Source organism: Mesoplodon bidens (genome assembly GCF_964165515.1).
Source record: "Mesoplodon bidens genome assembly, chromosome: 17".
In the NCBI taxonomy this organism is placed as follows: domain Eukaryota; kingdom Metazoa; phylum Chordata; class Mammalia; order Artiodactyla; family Ziphiidae; genus Mesoplodon; species Mesoplodon bidens.
This window is the reverse complement of record NC_138174.1, coordinates 11,618,362-11,642,294: the sequence shown is the minus strand read 5'-3', so window position 1 is coordinate 11,642,294 and position 23,933 is coordinate 11,618,362. Positions and strand designations below refer to the sequence as shown.

General features: G+C 35.5%; 1 protein-coding gene across 4 annotated transcripts in view; it reads right to left on the bottom strand.

Annotated features, from left to right (window-relative positions):
* Positions 1-23,933, bottom strand: part of NBEA (neurobeachin) — a 613,622-nt gene that overhangs the window by 81,867 nt on the left and 507,822 nt on the right. For all 4 annotated transcript variants that reach the window (XM_081214387.1, XM_081214388.1, XM_081214389.1 and 1 more), the window contains one exon: positions 22,253-22,365. In XM_081214387.1, coding sequence (XP_081070513.1) covers positions 22,253-22,365 — 113 coding nt within the window. The remainder of the gene's footprint in view (positions 1-22,252; positions 22,366-23,933) is intronic.

Sequence of the window (23,933 nt, the reverse complement as noted above, 5' to 3'; positions counted from 1 at the left end):
AACTATGAAGTTCCCCCCAAGGCTTAATTTTAACAAGGAAGTAGTAGAAAATTAGTGTTTTGATGGCGGTGTGGGAAGACACCAAGTTAGCGTCTCCTCACAGCTAGGGTGCCCGCTGGCCACTGGTGGGGGACCCTGATGGCCAAGGAGACAGGAGGAACCCCCCAGTGAACCAGTAGGATGTGGGGGGACTGAGAGGGGGAGGAGAAGTGGAGGCCAGACAGGATTGGCACCCCTGAGGCTGGGGAGATCAGGAGAGGCAAGTGGGAGGGACCCTCCGGGAGGAGCGGCAGAGGAGCAGAGGGTGACTGCCTGGCCCACTTGGGCCGGGGAGCCTGCTGAGTTCCCAGGCTGGTACCCCCCCCCACCAAAGCCCCCTTGAGGCTGCGTGGGTCCTGGGGGCATAGGACGGAGGTGAGAGAGATCAGAAGAAGCAGGCAGGAGGGGCCCTCTGGGAGGAGCAGGAGAGGAGAGGAGGGCATCAGCCCCACCCACTCGAGACCAGGAAGCCTGCTGGGCTCCCAGGTGAGGTGCCCCGGCCCTCTGAGACCAGGGGTAGGGGGCACGACTGGGACCCTTCTGTTCCTTGAGCCTAAGCCCCACCCAACACAGCCCCCAGGACCTTTTCCAGCCCTGTGGGTCCTAAACATAGGCCCTGCCCACCACCCAAACATCACCCTTGCTTAGGCCCTGCCCTCCACAGCCAAGGTCTTTCCCCCCCTTTTTTTTTCTCTTTTCTTTTTTTTCCTTTTCTGTCCTCCTCTTTTTTACCATTCTGGTACTGATGTACTTTCCATTTGTTGATTCATCTATATTTTAATTTTTATATTCTTTCTAACATATTTGTTAGTTTCCTAGTCTAATTTTATTTTTTACTTTGTTATTGTTCTCTTTTTTTTTTTTTGTCACCCCATGCAGCTTGCAGGATCTTGGTTCACGAGCCGGGGGTCAGGCCAAAGCTCCTGCGGTGGGAGCTCTGAGTCCAAACCACTGGACTAACAGAGAACCTCAGACTCCAGGGAATATTCATCAGAGTGAGGTCTCACAGAGATCCTCATTTCAGCACCAAGACCCAGCTCTACCCAACAGCCTACAAACTCCAGTGTTGGAAGCCTCAGGCCAAACAACCAGTAAGACAGGAACACAATCCAACTCATAAAAAAAAAAAGTAAAAAATAAAAGGGAGAGAGAGACAGCAAAAACACATAGCACAGATGAAGGAGCAAGGCAAAAAGCTACAAGACAAAATAAATGAAGAGGAAATAGGCAATCTTCCTGAAAAAGAATTCAGAGTAATGATAGTAAAGATGATCCAGAATCTCAGAAACAGAATGGAGGCACGTATTGAGAAAATACAAGAAATGTTTAACAAAGATCTAGAAGAACTAAGAACAAACAGAGATGAACAACACAATAACTGAAATGAAAAATATACTAAAAGGAATCAATAACAGAACAACTGAGGCAGAAGAACAAATAAGCGAGTTGGAAGACAAAATGGTGGAAATAACTGCTGAGAAGCAGAATAAAGAAAAAAGAATGAAAAGAATTAAAGACAATCTCAGAGACCTCTGGGACAACACTAAATGCACCAACATTCGAACTACAGGGGTCTCAGAAGAAGAAGAAGAAAGGGTCTGAGAAAACAGATGAAGAGATTATAGTTGAAAACTTCCTTAACATGGGAAAGGAAACAGTCACCCAAGTCCAGGAAGCAGAGAAAGTCCCATACAGGATAAACCCTAGGAAAAACACACCAAGACACATATTAATCTAACTAATCAAACTAACAAAAATTGAATTCAGAGAAAAAATATTAAAAGCAGCAAGGAAAAACCAAAAAATAATATACAAAGGAATCCCCATAAGGTTATCAGCTGATTTTTCAGCAGAAACTCTGTAGGCCAGAAGGGAGTGGCAGTATATACTTGAGGTGATAAAACAGAAAAACCTACAACCAAGATTACTCTACCCAGCAAGGATCTCATTCAGATTCAACAGAGAAATCAAAAGCTTTTCAGACAAGCAAAAGCTAAGAGAAATCACCACCACCAAACCAGCTTTACAACAAATGCTAAAGAAACTTCTCTAGGCAGGAAACACAAGAAAAAACTCACAAAAACAAACAAGAAAATGGTAATAGGAACATACATATCAATAATAACCTTGAATGTAAATGGATTAAATGCCCCAACCAAAAGACACAGACTGTCTGAATGGATACAAAAACAAGACCCATATATATGCTGTCTACAAGAGACCCACTTCAGTCCTAGGGACACATAAGGACTGAAAGTGAAGGGATGGAAAAAGATATTTCACGCAAATGGAAATCAAAAGAAAGCTGGAGTAGTAGTACTCATATCAGAAAAAATAGACTTTAAAATAAAGACTGTTATAAGAGATAAGGAGGGACACTACATAATGATCAAAGGATCAATCTAAGAAGAAGATATAACAATTATAAATGTTTATGCACCCAACATAGGAGCACCTCAATACATAAGGCAAATGCTAGCAACTATGAAAGGAGAAATCAACACAATAACACAATAATAGTAGGGGACTTTAACACCCCACTTACACCAATGGACAGATCATCCAAACAGAAAATAAATAAGGCAACACAAGCTTTAAATGACACAATGGACCAGATAGATTTAATTGATATTTATAGAACATTGCACCCAAAAGTGGCAGAAAACACTTTCTTCTCAAGTGCACACAGAACACGCTTCAGGATAGATCACATCTTGGGTCACAAATCAAGCCTCGGAAAATTTAAGAAAACTGAAATGGTATCAAGCATCTCTTCTGACCACAGTGCTATGAGACTGGAAATCAAGTACAGGAAAAAAACTGTAAAAAACACAAATACATGGAGGCTAAAAGTGCACTATTAATAACCAAGAGACCACTGAAGAAATCAAAGAAGAAATAAAAAAAATACATAGAAAATGACAATGAAAACACAATGACCCAAAACCTATGGGATGCAGCAAAAGCAGTTCTAAGAGGGAAGTTTATAGGAATTCAATCTCACCTCAAGAAACAAAAAAAATCTCAAATAAACAATCTAACCCTACACTTAACCAGAGAAAGAAGAACAAAGAAAACCCACAGTCTGTAGAAGGAAAGAAATCATAAAGATCAGAGCAGAAATAAATGAAATAGAAACAAAGAAAACAATAGCAAAGATCAATAAAACTAAAATCTGGTTCTTTGAGAAGACAAACAAAATTGATAAACCCTTAGCCAGACTCATCAAGAAAAAGGGGGGAGGATGCAAATCAATAAAATTAGAAATGAAAAAGGAGAAATCACAACTGACACTGCAGAAATACAAAGGATTATAGGAGACTACTACAGACAACTATATGCCAATAAAATGGACAACCATGAAGAAATGGACAAATTCTTTAAAAGGTACAATTTTCCAAGACGGAACCAGGAAGAATTAGAAAATATAAACAGACCTATCACAAGTAATGAAATTGAAACAGTAATAAAAATCTTCCAAGAAACAAAAGTCCAGAACCAGATGGCTCCATAGGCGAATTCTACCAAACATTTAGAGAAGAGCTAACACTGATCCTTCTCAAACTCTTCCAAAAAATTGTAGAGGGAGAAACACTCCCAAATTCATTCTACAAAGCCACCATCACTGATACCAAAACCACAAAAAGATTATCACAAAAAAAGAAAATTATAGACCAATATCACTGATGAACACCGATACAAATATCCTGAACAAAATACTAGCAAACAGAATCCAACAGCACATTAAAAGGATCATACACCATGATCAAGTGGGATGTATCCCAGGGATGCAAGAGTTCTTCAATCTATGCAAATCAATCAATGTGATACGCCACATTAACAAATGAAGGAGTAAAAACCATATGATCATCTCAATAGATGCAGAAGAAGCTTTTGACAAAATTCAACACCCATTTATGATAAAAAAATCTCCAGAAAATGGGCATAGAGGGAACCTACCTCAGCATAATAAAGGCCATATATGACAAACCCACAGCAAGCATCATATTCAATGGTGAAAAACTGAAAGCATTTTCACTAAGATCAGGAACAAGGATGCCACTCTCATCACTCTTATTCAATATAGTTTTGGAAGTCCTAGCCATGGCAATCAGAGAAGAAAAAGAAATAAAAGGAATACAAATTGGAAAAGAAGAAATAAAGCTGTCACTGTTTGCAGATGACATGATACTACACACAGAAAATCCTAATGATACCACCAGAAAACTACTAGAGCCAATCAATGAATTTGGTAAGGTTGCAGGATACAAAATTAATGCACACAAATCTCTGGCATTCCTATACACCAACAACGAAAAATCAGAAAAAGAAATTAAGGAAACACTCCCATTTACCACTGCAACAAAAAGAATGAAACACCTAGGAATAAACCTGCCTAAGGAGGCAAAAGACTTGTACTCAGAAAACTATAAAACACTGATGAAAGAAATCAAAAATGACAAAAACAGATGGAGAAATATGCCATGTTCTTGGATTGGAAGAATCAATATTGTGAAAAGGACTATATTACCCAAAGCAATCTACAGATACAATGCAATCCCTATCAAATCACCAATGGCATTCTTCATAGAATTAGAACAAAAATTTTTACAATTCATATGGAAACACAAAAGACCCCGAATAGCCAAAGCAATCTTGAGAAAGAAAAACGGAGTTGGAGGAATCAGGCTCCCCAACTTCAAGCTATACCACAGAGCAACAGTAATCAAGACAGTATGATACTGGTACAAAAACAGAACTATAGATCAATGGTACAGGATAGAAAGCCCAGAGATAAACCCATGCACATATGGGCACCTAATTTACGACAAAGGAGGCAAAAACATACAATGGAGAAAAGACAGCCTCTTTAATAAGTGGTGCTGGGAAAACTGGACAGCTACATGTAAAAGAATGAAATTAGAACACTCCCTAACACCATACACAAAAATAAACTCAAAATGGATTAAAGACTTAAATATAAGACAAGACACTATAAAACTCTTAGAGGAAAACATAGGAAAAACATTCTTTGACATAAACCACAGCAAGATCTTTTTTGACCCACCTCCTAGAGTAACGGAAATAAAAACAAAAATAAACAAATGGGACTCAATTAAACTCAAAAGCTTTTCCACAGCAAAGGAAACCATAAACAAGACAAAAAGACAACCCTCAGAACAGGAGAAAATATTTGCAAGTGAAACAACAGACAAAGGATTAATCTCCAAAATATATAAGCAGCTCATGCAGCTCAATATCAAAAAAAAACAAACAATCCAGTTAAAAAGTGGGCAGAAGACCTAAATAGACATTTCATCAAGGAAGACATACAGATGGCTAAGAGGCACATGAAAAGATGCTCAACATCACTAATTACTAGAGAAATTCAAACCAAAACTTCAATGCGGTATCACCTCACACTGGTAAGAATGGACATTATCAAAAAATCTAGAAACAATAAATGCTGGAAAGGGTGTGGTGAAAAGGGAGCCCTCCTGCACTGTTGGTGGGAATGTAAATTGAAACAACCAGTATGGAAAACAGTATGGAGGTTCCTTAAAAAACTAAAAATAGAACTAACATATGATCCAGCTATCCCAATACTGAGCATATACCCTGAGAAAACCATAATTCAAAAAGAGACATGTACCACAATGCCCAGTTCACTGCAGCACTATTTACAATAGCCAGGACATGGAACCAACCTAAATGTCCATCGACAGATGAACGGATAAAGAAGATGTGGCTCATATATACAATGGAATATTATTCAGCCATAAAAAGAAACGAAATTGAGTTATTTGTAGTGAGGTGGATGGACCTAGAGTCTGTCATACAGAGTGAAGTAAGTCAGAAAAACAATTACCGTATGCTAATGCATATATATGGAATCTAAAAAAAAAAAAAAAAAGGTAGTGATGAACCTAGTGGCAGGCCAGGAATAAAGATGTAGACACAGAGAATGGACTTGAGGACACGGGGTGGGAGGGGGAAGCTGGGGCGAAGTGAGAGTGGCATCGACTTATATACACACTGAATGTAAAATAGATAACTAGTGGGAAGCAGCAGCATAGCACAGGGAGATCAGATCGGTGCTTTGCAATGACGTAGAGGGGTGGGATAGGGAGGATGGGAGGGAGGCTCAAGAGGAAGGGGATATGGGGACATGTGTATACAGATGGCTGATTCACTTTGTTGTACAACAGAAACTAACACAGTATTCTGAAGCAATTATATTCCAATAAAGATCTATTAATTAAAAAAGAAAAATGTGTTTCAATGGGAGACAAATAATGTTACACAAGAGAGAAAAATTCATCTATAAATTGCTTGTAAGCTTTTTCTTTTGGTCTCAGGGGACTAATTCAAACAATACAATGATGTCAGCAGTTAAAAGTCTCTTAGAATTTCCGTAATAAACTCTTATTTGCAAGGATCCTTATCCTGAATATTAAAATTATTTATAAATTATGTTCTTTTTCCTTAAACTTAATTATAACTTAACAGACTAAATAATTTAATTATTTAATTTTTTAAAACTCTGGTTTAAACATATTTTTTAAATATTGCAAGGCTTAAACTTTATTCTGTGTTAAATATCACTGGCTATCTCTCAAATGTGTTTTACTTGGATATAAAAAGGCAATGTAATTTCATTAAATGTCACATAAAATATCAATAATATTTCAAACAAATATAATTACTTTTTTGATAAAAGGATAATTACTACAATGAAATGAATGTGAGTTCTGTTACTGAATTGATACAGTAAGTTTTTCATTTAAAATGGCCTATATATTTTATACTTTTCTAGATGTGAAAATGTGTTTTTCTAATTCAGTATTATAAGTATATATTTTTTCAAAGCATTTAAAATGCTGAGTACTTTATTCTGTCTTGAATATGCTCATAGATCTTTCACATGCATAAAATGTCTGCACAATCCCTCAGGATTGACCTTACCTGATACTGTTTGTTCCGCAACACCCCACAAAAACAAAACCCCACAAAGGGCCTCATGGCCCTTCCTCTAATCTTTTCCAGGCTTCTCCTCAACTACTGGAAAAGGGATAAAATAAATATTTACACTTTTTATTTTACTCAAGTTTCATCAAAGTCATTTTATTGGAGTGTTTTACAGAATAATACTTTGTAGGAAACAGCTGTCCTGCGTTAAAGCCTATAGAAGCCTCCATGAGTAACTTCCTAAAATACATGTCTAATTTTGAATTTTCATCTGATGCATTTAGACATAAATTTTATAAAACAAATGTAAATAGTTTGGTTTGTACTTATTATTTTTCTATTATTTTGCTTCAATCAAGAGGAAATAAATCATTCAAAGGAAAAAATACTTCAAAATATCTTTTTGGGAAAAGAGAGTTTCATCACAGATGACATATTTTCTTATGGGATCCAAATAGATATAATTATCTATCTACCTATCTATCTATCTATCTATCTATCTATCTATCTATCTATTTTTATTAGAACCTCACTCTTCCTTTTGTTTCCTTGTTAACATGCTATTGAACTAGTGTCCATTAAACGGTACTTTGAAAAATTCTGGTTAGAATCATTATAGTATATATTTTTGAGTGCCAACTTTTTCTTTGGTTTCATTTTCCTATTTTCTTTCCCTTTCTGTTCTCTTAGCCTTTATCCATCAATGTTTTTCTATTTCATGAAACCTTACAAGTTTTATCAGTTCTTTCATATGGAACAGATATATATATATATATGTATATTAAATAAAATAGGTAAAAATGAACAACAAAAATTATTTAAATAAAAAATACATATTGGGTAAATGGTACTATATGAGACACTAAAAGGACTCTAGAGAATATAAAATCTGAGCATAGAGTTGATTTCAGTAAATAAATAAAACATAAATGTGGATTCACCTGAGGTATGGTCAATGCCATTAAAATAGATTAGAAATTATAAGAATAAAAAGGGTTTTCAAGGGAAAATCAGAGGTCCAAATAAATCAATATTAATAAAACTGAATTCTAGTATATCAAAAAAACTTGAAAATGCTTATGATATTCATGGCATTAGGATTCTATTTATACATTAAAAAATGTTCAAGAGGTCACTATTGTTGCTACAACTGCTAATAATACTATGTATAAGATAATGTCTTCACATCCATTTTCTGGATTGATTTTCAAAAGTCTCTGAGGTGGACACAGCATTCATTATGAACCTGATTTCATGACAAGGAAACGGGTGCCTGGGTCTCTACTCTTTCCACAACACTGCATTGCTTTTTCATTGTTAAATATGAAATTCTGATCCTGATGTCATTTTTATTTCTTCTATAGCTGCCTATGAGATTCCTCATCCATCACGGATCCTCAGAAATGGAACAAACCTTACAGGCCTAGTAATCCAACTCCCTTACATTATAGATGAAGACAATGAAGAAAAGTCAAATCAAGGTCACATTGGTGGCTGATTGCTGTACATTTTACAGAACCAGCTGAAGCTTTGTGCTAGACAGCTTGAAGCTGGGTACAGCTGATGGATTTGTTTGGCTTCTGAGTATTGCTTTAATTATTAGCTCAACACTCAACACATCCGAGCTTCTAACATATCTAGGTTATCTTGTTATCTTTCATTATAATAACTGAGGGCTTGGAAATCCTTAGAAGAAGCTTCAAGAATTCTTGCCTTTCTTGTTTTGTCAGTCATGAGCTACATAATATTCTTAAAATTCTCTGTTACGACAAAATAGAAATCATACCTATAGACCCTTCTGTGCTCAAGTGAATTCCCTGCCTCTCTTATCTGACCGGGGAGTTCCAAATCATTCTTCCGGAAGCAGCTCAAATTTCATCTGTGAAGCCCTACATGTTACCATCTGGTAACAGTTAGGCAAGTTTATAACTTCTTTTACCCAGAAGATAAGCTCTTCAAGGGAATGCCCTATGTTTTATTCATCCCTGCACCCTCAGTTCCTAATACAGTACCCTGGCTCTTTTTAGATGCGTCATATATCCTGAATGAATGAAGACAAATTGATCTGATTGTACAATACTTTAGATTTCCATATAGAAATTTTAGACAAAATTTTTAGGCATAATCAAAAGACAACATATAGTGAAAATATTTATAGCACATGATAAAAAGCTAGTTTCCTTTAAAAAAAAGAACTCTTAAAAATCAGTAAAAACCAAGGAATGATCCAATTAAATAAGCAAATGAGATGAACAGGCAATTCGCAGAAAAATGAATGAAATGTATGTAGTATGTAGGAAAAATATCACCGGCTCATACAATGTAATGGTATCTCTTCTTTTTCTGTTCAGCATCCATTATTCCTTCTTCCTCTGTGAACCACTCCTTCCCTATTCTTGGTCTACCTGGTTCAGATGGGCTGACTCTATTACCAGACCTTTTGGGTAGTCATGTGATCCAGACATGTCAATCGGCATATTCTATCTATATGGCCAGTAAGATTGGTACAGAAATGAGCACATGATTCAAGTTATTCCGATGAAACTTTGCTGAAACTACCTGGGAAAGAAGGATTTTCTGTTTCTGGTGGGGTTACAAAGGCATCACTGCTATAACATAGAGAAGCCGGACTGAGAATGATGCCAATGCAGAAAAGTAACCGATATGTTGCATCCCACAACACTGGGGAGCCCTTGGATCCAGTTTACCTGAACTGACCCATCTCTGTATTTCTCAGTGATATAAGCCAAAACAACTTTATATTTTAAAGTCAGTTTAAGTTGATTTTCTATTACTTGGAACCAAAGATCAGAAGTACACTGGAAATTCTTAAAATGTCAAGCAAAGATTATTTTTATTCATCAGGTTGTCAAAAATTATTGTTTCGTAATACTCGTTGGCCAGGGTGTAACAAACATGATATCTCATAATACAGTTGGTAGGAATATAATTGGTATAAATTTCTTGTGGGGAAAACTGGTAATATTTTTAAAAATATGCACATGCTTTGTCTGGATCTAGTAATTCCACTCTGGGGAATTTATAATATGGAAAGAATAAGATGCAGGATATTTTTCACAGAATTGCTTGAAATGGCAAAAAACCAAGCAAACTAAAACTGGAAGTAGTCTAAATTTCCAATAAAGGATTAGTTACATGATGACACACCCACACTGCTGTATATTATGCAGCTAATCAAAAAGGCTGATTAGAAAAAAATTCCAAGATACATTAATTCAATAAATATTGAGTGCCTACTATGTGTCAGAAATTATGCCTATAATTATCCCCTAAAATAAGATAAACAAGGTCACTGTTCTCATGAAGTTTGCGTTTAAATGTAGGTGTGTATCTGTGCATTTAAGATAATGTGTGTGTATGGGTGTGTGTGTGTTTCTGTCTGTCTGTAGAGACAGAGACAGACAAAATATAAATAAGCGATTTGGTAAATGAGAAACTATCAGCGATAAATGCTCTGTTGACAATTAAAACAGAGTAATAGGATAGCAGCGACTGTGTGGAAAGGGAAGGCATCTCTCAAGAACCTCTGAGCAGGGACATGAATGACCAGAAGAAGCCAGTCATAAGAAATTTTGGGGTGAGAGAATTCAAAACGGAGGAAGAGCTAGTGCAAAGGCTCAAAGGGGGGCATGATAGTATGTTCAAGAAACAGAAAGAAAAGCAGTGTGACTAAAGCATAATAGACAACAGGAAGAGTTTATGAGATGAGGTGAGAAAGTGGTAGAGGCATATCATACGGCTTTGTAGACCAGGGTGATGAAATGTATTTTATGGTAAGTGCAGTGGAAAGTCACTAAATGGTTTTAAGCGGGAAAGAAACAAGATTTGAGTTAGGCTTTACAAAGGTACCTCCAACAGTTCTGTGGAGAATGCATTAGAGTAATATTAAATTATCATGACTAGTACTAGGATTGAAAAAAGCCAGTTGCAAAACCAGCATCATTTAGCATTATCAATGTTTCTCTAAAAATCTTATATAGTGTATATGTAATATACTTTTGCTTAAATATTCAGAGAAAAATTTTTGCAGAATATACGTGAAACTATAATAATAGTTGTCTCTGGGGAGTGAGAATAGTGGAAATCTTTAGTTTTCCATCACCTTTTTTTACTATTTGGTTTATCCCGTGTATAGAATTTTAGATGGCTTTTTAAATTATATGACCCAGGAATATCCTTCAAATGTGAACATTTTAACTTTCATAAAGTTTAATAAGTATGGTAACTTTATATTTTAGCTAGCAAACAATAAATATCATATATTTCCAAATATAAATTCCTGTTATCAATCTTCATTGATATTTGAATTGCCACATATCAAGCATTTAAATAAGTTAAATGACAACATGAGGTAAAAAAGACAAATGCAGAAGATGAGATATTCTACAGGAGAGCTGGCATGGTTTCTTTAATAAGTCACTATCGTGAAAAAAAAGGGTTGTGGTTAGAAACTATTCTAACCTAAAAGACATTTAAGAGACATAAGAATCAAACATACTATGTGGTCATGGGACTTATACAGCAAAGGAAACCATTGACAAATTGAAAAGATAACCTACGGAATGGGAGAAAATATTTGCAACTGATATGACCGAGGGGTTAATACCCAATGTATACAAAAAGCTCATACAATTCAATATTAAAACAAATAACCCAATTAAAACAGGCAAAAGACCTGAATAGAGATTTTTTCCAAAAAACACATACACATGGCCAACAGGCACATGAAAAGACACTCAATGTCGTTAATTATCAGAGAAATATGAATCAAAACCAAAATGAGGGACTTCCCCAGTGGCGCAGTGGTTAAGAATACGCCTGCCAATGTAGGGGACATGGGTTCGAGCCCTGGTCTAGGATGATCCCACACGCCACGGAGCACATAAGCCCGTGCACCACAACTACTGAGTCTGCGCTCCAGAGCCTGCAAGCTGCAACTACTGAAGCCCACGAGCCACAACTACTGAAGCCCACGTGCCACAACTACTGAAGCCCACGTGCCACAACTACTGAAGCCCGCACACCTAGAGCCCGTGTTCCACAACAAGAGAAGCCACCACAATGAGAAGCCCGCACACTGCAACTAAGCCCCTGCTTACCGCAGCTAGAGAAAGCCTGCAGGCAGCAACAAAGACCCAAAGTAGCCAAAAATATATAAATAAATAATTAATTAATTTTAAAAAAGTAAAAACCACAGTGAGATATTACCTCACAGCTACCAGAATGGCTATCACCAAAAAGACCACACACATAATAATTGTTGGTGAGGATGTGGAGAAAAGGGAACCCTCGTGCACTGTTGGCGGGAATGTAAATTGATACAGCCACTGTGGAGAGCAGTATGGAGGTTTCTCAAAAAACTAAAAATAGAACTAACATATGATCTAGCAATTCTACTTCTGGGTAGAATTTGAAGAAAACAAAAACACTAATTCAAAAAGATACATGTACCCCAATGTTCATAGGAGCACTATTTATAATAGCCAAGATATAAAAGCAACCTAAGTGGTCCATCAAGAGATGAATGGATAAACAGGATGTGAGATATATATATATATATATATATATATATATATATATATATATATATATATATACACTCACACACATATATACATATATATCGCATATATATACACACACACATATACATATATATCACATATATGTATATACACACATATATACATACACATATATACATATATATCACATACACACACACACACACACACGCAATAAAATACTACTCAGCCATAAAAAGAATGAAAATTTCATCATTTGCAACAACATGGATGAACCTGGATGGTATTATGCTTAGTGAAATAAGTCAGACAGAAAAAGACAAATACTGTATAATATCACTTATATGTGGAATCTAAAAAATAAAACAAACGAATAAAACACAACAGAAGCAGACTTATAGACATAAAGAACAAATTAGTGGTTACCAGTAAGGAGAGGGAAGGGGGGAGGAACAAAATAGGAGTAGGAGATGAAGAGGTATAAAGTAAATAAACTACAAGGATATGTTGTACAGCACAGAGAATATAGCAGTATTTTATAACTTTAAATGGAATTAAGCTATAAAAATTTTGAATCACGATTTGTACATCTGCAACTAATACAATATTGTATATCAACTATACTTCAATTTTAAAAAGGACAAGAAAAAATAAATTGCTTATTTCAAAAAAAATGTACTGTGTGGTCCTTGACTGAATCCTGGCTTGAACAAACCAATTTTTTAAAGACATATGGTAGGCAACTGGGAAAACCTGATTATGGGCACAGTGTTACACAATATTAGGGAATTACCGTAAGTTTTATTAGGTGTGATGATGGTATTCTGGTAATGTAGGAAAATGTATTTTTCATACTAAAGGATTTAAGGATAAAGTATGATATCTTTAATTCACCTTAAAGCACTTCAGTAAAACAACAACAAAAAAGCTAAAATGTTAATAATTGTAACATATAGGCACTGGGTAAGTGGGTATTAATTATTGTTGGTACTTTTCTTTTGAAAAATTTTATAATAAAAAGTCAAAATAAGATAAAAATTGAATATAAAAACAAAGACAAATCTTTCAAATTCAAATTTTAAAACATATGGTGCTTATGTTTTAGGTTGTTCTTATTGATAAGAATCCTTTTAATTTGGAAATTTATGTTTGTAAAATGTGTGAAAATTTTGTTCTCTTAAATAGATTAAATCTCCCCTTTGCAATTTTATGCACACTATTAATTTGCTTAACATGGCCTTTCATCATCAGGTGAACTTCAGCTAATCACAACACAGTTTCCACATACATTCTTAAGAAATGGAGCCTGAAGTAATGAAGCATTAATAAAAGGAACTGTAGGAATTATATTTTGTTGGCTATAATTGAGTGTATTTCTTTTCTTTTTCTTTTTTTTTTTTGCGGTACGCGGGCCTCTCACTGCTGTGGCCTCTCCTGCTGCGGAGCACAGGCTCCGGACGCGCAGGCCCAGCGGCCATGGCTCACGGGCCCAGCCGCTCCGCGGCATATGGGATCCTCCCAGACCGGGGCACGAACCCGTATCCCCTGCATTGGCAGGCAGACTCTCAACCACTGCGCCACCAGGGAGGCCCTGAGTGTATTTCTTTTAATACTTTTTCATAGGATGAATAAACACAATTAATTATACTATGAAGAAAGATAAACTTTGAGCCAAGGCTGCATTTTGATTAGCAAAATTTATGAGCACGTTAGTAGGTATGTCAGTTCCACATAGAACCAAAATCTCTGGAGAGGTAGAGTGGCTCACTCCAGGCATTTCTGTTGCCTCTGCTCATATCTGACATGACTGTCCTTAGTGTAGGGCATTTAGGAAAGGTGGAGGGCATCTAGGAGATAACTTAATCACTAGGCTTTTTAAAAAAAAAAGTATATTCTACCTAACGATTGTAGAGAAATAATAGGTAAGAAATGAAAAGAAATAGAACCTATGTAACTAGTGCAATTCATCATAGGGTTGTGGGGATAAAATGAGAAAATCTATGTACAATGCTTAACACGATGCCTTGCATGTAATAATACATGTCAAATGTTGGCTATTATTGTTATCATTATCCCAGAAAAATTCCTAAGAAAATTAGCTTTAAATATCTTAGTGAAAAGTAACCATTTTTACATAAAAACAATGTAAATAAAATAAAGCATATTTACAAAAAAACAGTGGAGGTATAAATAAAATAAAGTATCTTAAATCTTCATTTGTCAGTTCTAAAAGCTTTCTAAGTGTTAAGTAGTAGGATAATGATAAGCCTATAAATTAGTTTCAAGATCATCACTGCTGAATATTCCGCTTCAGCTGGGAAGCAAGGTTAAAGGAAACTGACTTTGGTCTAATTTTGCCACAATGATGCTATATTTTAGATGTGACATGTGGTGGGTAAAACAAAAGCGCACAGGGCAGGCTCCCTTTTCCTTTCTATAGTAAACTAAAAATGACTGTAAACTCTTCAGGGTATGGGCCAGTTCTTACTGTCTTTTTGTCTCCAGTGACTGGCACAGAGTAGCTGTGCAATAAATGCTTGTGTAATGAAAGAATAAGTGAATGAATAAAATTATTAATTTAAATAAATCCAATTTTGAAATTGGTGCCCTTTTGCATATCCCCCCTTGCAAATTATGCCCTCAGCTTGGATTATTCCATGAGTTTAAAACAGTATCCAGATTTTGCCAAGTTATACCTTGCCTTAAAATAGCACTTATCCTTCAGCATTGCAATAGAAGCCAGCCTAACAAAAACGATTTTCAAGTTGGGTTCTACATTAAGGCGACCTTAAACATATAGTTAGAAAAAATTTCATATTTGGCAGTAGGTTTTTTGGTAGATGGTATATGATTAAATTTATACATCCACATTTTTGTCTTCTAATAAGTTTTATATCATCAGAGTCAGCTACCAATTCACTTAGTAGTTTTGCCCGTTCTTCACGTTTTGTTGTTAAAACTAAAGCATTAGGTAAATTATATATTAAAGCAAATAAAACTAATTTCATTTTAGATATTGTTAATTTATGATGAGAAAGAAAGGTAAAATGACTGTAGAAACTTGCATCACATTGCCGAGTTGAGGTAAACCCTTTTCTACGTGGTATGCAGGTGTTTGGCTGTATCAAGGGTGGACGGTTGAGAGTATTCACACTTCAGTGCATCCATTTGCATTATCACATTTCCAAGCCTCAAGGCATTATCACTTCCTTTTTTTAAGTGGCATAATAATTTGGGAAAATGGTTATGCTTATCATCATCTGTCAGTCAAACAACTCCTGTGTTAACAAAACATGTTTTTTCCACTCAGTGAATGGGTGTGTGTGTGTGATGTCCTACGCTCATGTCAATATTAGTAAGACTTGGCTTTGTGATGAAACTATTTCACTTATCAGAGGGCATGACTGGGAAATAGGAAAATTCCATTTACACTTTAATGAGCAAGGGGCTGTGCTTCATGTCAAAGTCACGTAACCACTGTAATTTCAGAGTAAAGTTCATATGAGCGTATGTAAATAACTGAAGCAGTAGCATATATCATGTTTTAAGATAGATTTTACCACAAAATCATATCTCCATGAGGAAAACCTACATAAATTGGGGGAAAAATCTCTACACCCACTGGTGGTTGAGTACTGAAAAGATAAGTCAATGACAGATTGTTTCATTAGCTGTCCAGCATGTCAAACAATACATATGACCTCTAACCTGTACATGTAATGAATAAAACTTGAACTTGTGATGTCTAATCAAATGAGGGGTCTAATAAATTTTACTGATAAGGAAATTTCATTGCTCCTGTGCTCTTCAACTGTTCAGTTAAATGGGTGAAGGAAGGAGTAAGAATGTTATAAATATAATAAAATATTTCATCTAAATAAATTTCATCTAAATAAATTTCATCTAAATAAATATTTCATCTAAATAAATATTTCATCTCCAGTTTCAATAAATGTTTAATTTAACTTCAATAATTTGATGTTTAAGATTTTGGTAACTTGGTAATTTAAAGAGATGAAAAAGCAATTATTTATTGCATGAAAAATATTTTATATTTTATTAAAAGTTGTTGCTTTTAATTTTATTAAAAGAAAGTTCAATTGATCTTTTTCACTAGATTTTTTTCAATCACACCAAAGATGGTGAACTGTCAACTGACAATTACGGAACTTTGTTTTGTAGCCCCCAGTCACTGAATGCCACTGTGTGTTGGACATTATACTAGGTGCCTTACCTCCATTAGGCACAACAACCCTATTTTGTAAATACTATTGTGTTCCATTTAAAGAAGAGGAAACAGAAGTTCAGAGAGCTTAGGAAACATGCCTAAGTCTGTACAGCAGGTGAGAGAGCTACATTTGAACACAGCTGACATTCTTTTCATGCTCTGTTTACTACCTCTCCTTTTTTTCCTCTCAATTTTAATACTGATACACATAGAGGAAAACTGAAAAGGTTTGATAATTCTAGGATTAACCTTTCCCAGCATCCAATACAGAGAACAGAAACCTCCAGGATTCACCTTCCTCTGTAACTGAGAGCTGAATGCTTGCTGTAGCCCTGACTGTAGCAGGGACTTTGTGAAGAGCAAGAAAGCCATCTCCAGCTCATATCACAATCCTGTCCATGGCATCAAAGTCCTAGTGAAAGTATGTCTGGGGCAGAGACATTATCTTTATTTACTTCGTTTCTCATTTTTGGTTCTTATCAGCGTAATACTATAAAAATATTGCTACTAATTTTTCCAACATGCTTTTGTTAAGTATTAGATGCTGCTTAAAATGAAATAGAAAGCCATTGCTTTGTCAGTATTGTCAGAACGTTTTGGGGAAGTACATAAGAAATGCATGTAACAGTTGAATTACGGACCTAGATCAGATATGGGAAGAAATAGATCCAGGAGTAGCTAGATGTTTAAAACCCTTATGTACCCCTCTCATTTGCTTCAGTGAAGCATCCAGGGTTCCTGAAGAGACAGCTCCTTCCTTTGCACTGAGGGTGGATCTGGGTTTTATGAGACAAGCAATTCGTAGGAGAGGGGTTCTTTAAGAAAATGAGCATAAAACTATGACCATAAAATAAGGGGCAAGGGATAAAAAGAAGCCCCTGAAACTTGAGGGGCTTTGAAGTTTAAGCCTGATTAGCTTAATTTATTATGGTAAATTTATCTCTGACTCCATTGAATGTCATATATTATAATTATATATCTGTAACAAACAACCTACTGCCTATTATTTTTTTCCCTTTATAACCAATGAACATTCCTTGATAGTCAGGACTCTAAAGTCCTCTTAGCACCTTGCAAAGCTCCTTTTACATGGTAGCTATGTGTATACAAACCTGAAATTTATTTGCTATTATTTAGATTATAGAAACTATAAAGAAGAAACTTTCAGATACAGTATATTTGACACTTCATAATAGTGAGTTGTTTTTTGCTCACCAAGTAACCCCCGTTTCTTTCGGAAACAGGAATCCAAATTTCCTCCGGTCAACTCTTAGCCTAGTGCATGAGGAGACATTTTTTGGGATTTCTGGGAAAGGAAAGTTTCTTTTGTCTTCTATGTGAGCTACTTGGTGAGATGCTCTCTCTTTCTTTGGATAGTATGATGTGAGGTCTGGAACTGTTGCAGGCATTTTGCTCCTAAAGGGGGATTGCTTGGAGCTACTGGAGGCCATCCAGCAGAGGGTGAGTATGAAGTCCACAGATGGGAAGGCAGAGAAGAACAATGGAAAGAACTCTGCTTGGTGGCATTATCTGCATCACCGGAAATAAATCTGACTGAAAACTAAACCTTCCTCTGAATTTTTTAGTTGTGAGAACCAATGATATTGATTTATTGTTCCAGCCAATTGCTCAAGCTGGGTTGTCTGAAATATTCATTCAAAAGTCCTGATATAACTAGAATTCATAAAGCCAATTTAATGCAGAGCTATAAAGAAAGAGAAGAAATTTTCAATTTGTTTAGGATTGTACATTTCTTAACTTCTTAACTTTTATGCAGTAAAGAATATAAAAATTATTTGGGGCTCCAAATGTAATTTACTAAGACAAAATCTAGAATTACTCACTGATAGGAATTATTACTTGGGTCCTAATCTCTGTTTAGGAAAAACTTATTTTGTTATTGGAGATCTTTTAGAATGTTTCTGGTTAATAACATCATTAAAATATTCCAAATCTTCCTTGAGTTTCTGAAGATTACCAAACTCTCCATTAAAAATTTCATTTGTAGTACTGGTTGTAACTACAAGAATTTCATGTGCTTCTCAATGGTCATCTCTTCTCTATAATAATATTGCATTATTAGCAGTTTTTCCCTCCAGTTATTATATTTCAAATGTCATTTTTCCCATTAGGCATATAATATGATATATTTTCATACATTAAAAACTTGTTTATTAATGATTTTTATCAGTACAGTCTTGGGTTTCTAGCCCATTTGTAAGAAGTTCCTATTAAGAAATTCAATGAAGCATGGGAACAATGCAAGAGTAATTTATTAACACATCAAGAGGCTTTAATTTGCTACCATTTTCCTATAATGTTATTCTGACAGAAAATAAAGAACAAATTGCTAAAGCATGGAACATAGTAGAATTGGAAGAAAAGCTATCTATCTTTAGAGAACCATGGGTTCAAATGTTCACAACATGAAGGACTCTATGTTTTCAAAAGCACAGTTAGTATTCACGTTGCCTAACTTATTTAGGCTGTCTGTTTACGTCTTCTATTTATCTAACACTAAATAAAATCAGGAGAGCACATGTGGGTCAGAAAGGGAAAAGTTCTGCCAAAAGGCATACAGATTAAATAGATCAACTTTAAAAACCTGAAGAATGTTTACATATTCTAGTTACTTTAGAAACAGTGACTTCCTCATTTAATTTATCTCATTTTTTCTACATGAATAAACTAAAAATCTATAATTACTAGCAAATATTTTACCATATGCCTTATATAATCTATATTAATCATAATGAAGGCCATATTTTCTTTGGTTGGGTTAGTGTTTCAAGAACATTGGAGTCCAAATGTCTTAGTGTACTTGAGCTTGCATTTTCCAATCTGCTACAGTCCCCTCTACACCTACTGTCATAATGTAGGCCTCCCAGATTTCTGGTAACTATCTGAGTTTTTGTCTCAGCTCTGGACTGGACTTTTTCCAAGATGGCTCAGATATGTTTGTTTTATTAACTCCTGTACACTCTTCCACCTAGTACAGTGCTTGACATACAACAGCAAGTGTGTGATAAATATTTGTTGACTGAATGAACGACTGAAAGAATGAACACACAAATGGAGGAAGAAGGGAACTTTGGTCTGTAAGCTTCCTTTCACCATGATGTCCCGGTTGATTTCAAAGAAAAAGGACCTTTTTCCCTGTTCTACAAATAATCTAAAATAGCTACAGTGGCAGTTAGCTTATGAGGTTTTAAGACTACGTATCATGCTACCTGAGAATCTACACTATACATGTTATTGTGTGTATATATATATATATAGTAGTGCCTAATACATAGTGCCTATTGAATTAATGTTAAATAAAACACGTGTAGATTTTGTTAAAGAACTAGTTTAACAGTTTTCACCTTCATATTGATAAGTTAGTTTGGTTTTTTCTACACCCAAAGATTACACCTCAACCTTAGCAATTGATGTAAAAAATTCATACCATTCTAATTCCATTACAGATATAGCAGCATATATTTATGATCATTATTTAAAATTTGAAACACAGTTCAAAGTATATAGCACATATAGATGATTTACTGCATTATATTTATATTCATAGCTAATGTTGATATGCTAGGTACTCTTCTAAGTTTTTTATACTTATTAACTCATCAAATCCTCACAACAACCCTACTATTATTGTCCCCATTATACAGGTGAGGAAACTAAGGTAAAGAGAAGTGAAATAGTTGTCTAAGGCCCCAAAGCGAGTAAGTGGCAGAATTAGGATCTAAACCCAGGCAGTCTAGTTCCAGAGTTCTTGTTCCTAACTGCTATTTATTGCCTTTCATGTAGTTCTCTATAAATATAGTATATTCTTATTTAATTTTTGCAGAAAATGATTTTATCTTATTTAATTTTTAATTTTAATAATTATATTATTATATAAAATAAGAATAATTTTTATCTTATTTAATTTTGCTTCCAGAGGGCAAGCCTTATGAATTACAGTGCTTATATCTACCTAAGCCTGAATACTTACTTGCACATAGTAAATGGTTAAAGATTTTTGTTCATTTCAAATAATTGTTCACTGGAACAATTACTATATTTGCAACCATATTGAAATTCAATTGCTAGCATTTTTTTTTTTTTAACCAGCTGTGTGACTCTCAGTAAGATGTTGGCTAATTGATTCCTTAGGTCCCTTGAGTATCTATAACAGCATAGCTAAAATTAGCAATGAGCTAGCAAGTTTGATAAGGCAGTCACATAAAATATAAGAAATAGAGAGTGAATGACAGAGAAGAACATGCAAAAATTAGTATACAGGCTTCAAAAACAGGCTAAGAAATATTCCACGTGTAATAATAGCTCATATTCATGAAGTGCTTCTATGTTCCAAGTACTATGTTACATTCTTTAAATGCACATGTCATTTGACCTTCACAGCTGTATGAGGTAGGACAGTATTATTCTCATATTACAGATGGGGAGATTGAGGCTAAAAGAGAGCAGCTTCTGGTCACACGGCTAGTAAGCAGTGGCATAGAGAACTTCAACTTAGGTGGGTCTAGTTTTCAGAGGCAAGAAAAAAGGCAAGAGGAGGTGTGCTGAGTTAAAAACTATTTGTGGAATTCATTTTAAATTGCTTGCATTTCATGCTTCCCTGCCTTGCAGAACTTCTGCCGCCCTTGTTCAGGAGCTCCTCAACTCTCCCCCAGCCAAAAGCAAATGTATACGCGTGTGCCTATATGCCTTTCGTGCTGCTGTGGCATGCTAAACCAGACAACTAGGGAGAATAGAAAAGGGAAGGAAATTCAGAGTGAATGGCCTGAGGCTTAATATGGCTGAAGTGAAGTATTGATATAAACTTTAGGGCTTGGCTCTGATATTAGCTGAGGCTAGAGAAAAGCTTTTGGGCCTTAGTATCTAGCTCTTCACTGAATTTCAAAGAGTTTAGTATCCCACTTAAGTTTCTTCTCAACAAATGAAGCGAACCAACCAAAAATTTACTTCTATCCTTATCATCCATTGTGTATTTTTTTCTTGCCATTTTTGGGCCAAATCTTCGCTCTTTTATCTTAACAGACCCTTGATAAATCATTGTGCCCTACTTTCTTTTCAGTATCAAGCTCCCCTACAGTATGTGTGTATGTATTATGGTCAAGATAAGATGTCTTATCACCTAAGAAATATACCACAGAAATTACTGGCCAAATTTTGTACTAATTTCAAGTTTCTCGCCTTGACCTTTAAAACCTAGGATATCAGAACAACCTCTCCTTACATATGCTCTTTCTCAAATATCCATTTCATTTTGCCATACTGGTACTGATGTATCTTCTTGTAGCTTAATTCCTATGCTAAGCGTTGATGAAATTTAGATGCTAACTACAAAAAGAGAAGACATCCAGGTTTACTTTCTTACAAACATTAATTGAACATATATACTCTGGTAGAAATGCTTTTAGAATATAGCCTTACGAAGAAAATTGACTTCTATATATTTAAAAGTTACCTTTGATAGATCCCTGAAGTTTCCTGGAAGAGTCAAATCCAATTCTTCTGATTCATAGTTTGTTAATACCCATGGAAACACGGGGTATTGGTTCAGATCATTATATGTCCGTCCTAGTAAAGAAAAAGATAAATGAAAATCTGTATACACTAATTGCTTATGAAAGTGTTCCTGTCCTTCTAATAGATGAGGCAACTATTGCATTGCAGAAGAAAAGTAACTCTTTTGTTTACTGAACTATGCCTTTATTCAATCAAAAGCACTTATAACAATGTGTTTCAAGTGAACTCACTCAATAATAATTAAGAAGTGAGTAACTAGAATTACTTTTTTATAATGTAACTTGTGGTAGTGATTGCTAGCTGTTCGTCATAATCAATTTCTCTCCTTCCTGGGCTAGACTACATTTCTCAGGCTCCCTTATTAGTAGCTACGGCTGTGAGACTTAGTTCTAACCTACAGAATGTGAGCAGAGATGGTATCTGCTACTTTCGGGCTTGGTTCTCTGCAACTTGTTGCATGGGTGCTCCATGCTCCATCTCTCTTCTGCTGACTATGATGAAGATGCTATCGCCACCCTCGAAGCAGAGCCTCATAAGCTGGGGTTCCTGAAAGTGATCATGGAGGAGGTCACCTGCTGGTCTGCACACTTGCAGATTATGTGACGGTGTTCTACTATAACGAGTACATATCCAGAATTCTATTGCCAGTATACAGCATACTACATTGTGCTTCTATTAAGAATCAATGTAGAGAATTTGCAAGTTAACAGAAGTACCCTGAAGCCAGTATGAAAAAGCACTGAGGCAGATGTTATGCACATTTTTTTCACTCCCTTAAGTTCATGAATTTTCTTTTCACATTATGTTGTTTCACTTTAGTGGAGAGCTGCTGAATGTTAGGCTGAATTTTGTTTGTTGGTTTTCGTTAGTTTTTGACAGGATGACTTAAGCATTTTAGGTAGGACACTGAAGCCCGTGGGACCGTGGCAAAGCTTAGGGAGAGCACAGGGCTGGCTTACCCTGATAAACTGACACTGAATAACATATGATCAGGTGAAATTAAGAGGAGCAGTATTAAAGAAACAGGGTCCAAAGAAAACTTCCGTTGGACAAGACTGTTTTTTGTAAAAATGCATTATGAACTGATCACAGGACTTTCTAAATTTCCATTCAAATCCATACAAAATAGCAATTTCCCTGGTATTAGTGTATGATTTCATCTTGGGCTCCTTGTTGCACACTGTGTTAGCATAACAGTAGCACAGGTATGCATACATTATCTTATTCGTCATCAAGAACTGAAATTAAATGATACCTACCTCTTGTAGCAACTGGTAACTGTGACTGTGAAATAAAAAAGAAAAAACAAAAAACCCCCCATAATCTGAGGAAGAACTAAATCTGCTACTATTATAAGCATGAAATCAAATTAATTAATTCACTCAGTAAACATTTTATTCGGTGACTATTTTATCTGTTTCTTATATGAATCTCTGCATTTTACAACACAATTCTTATTGTTTTAAATATGTAAACTAATGTGGGTGTATATTATAAATGTAGGCAATTGATAGAAAGCAGAGTGTTGCTTCCACTCTGCATTTCCTGGAGCAAGGTGAGAGTAAGGTTAGCGCTTCCTCTTTGTTCTCTGCCACAGCACTGTTGCAGATGTGTTATAG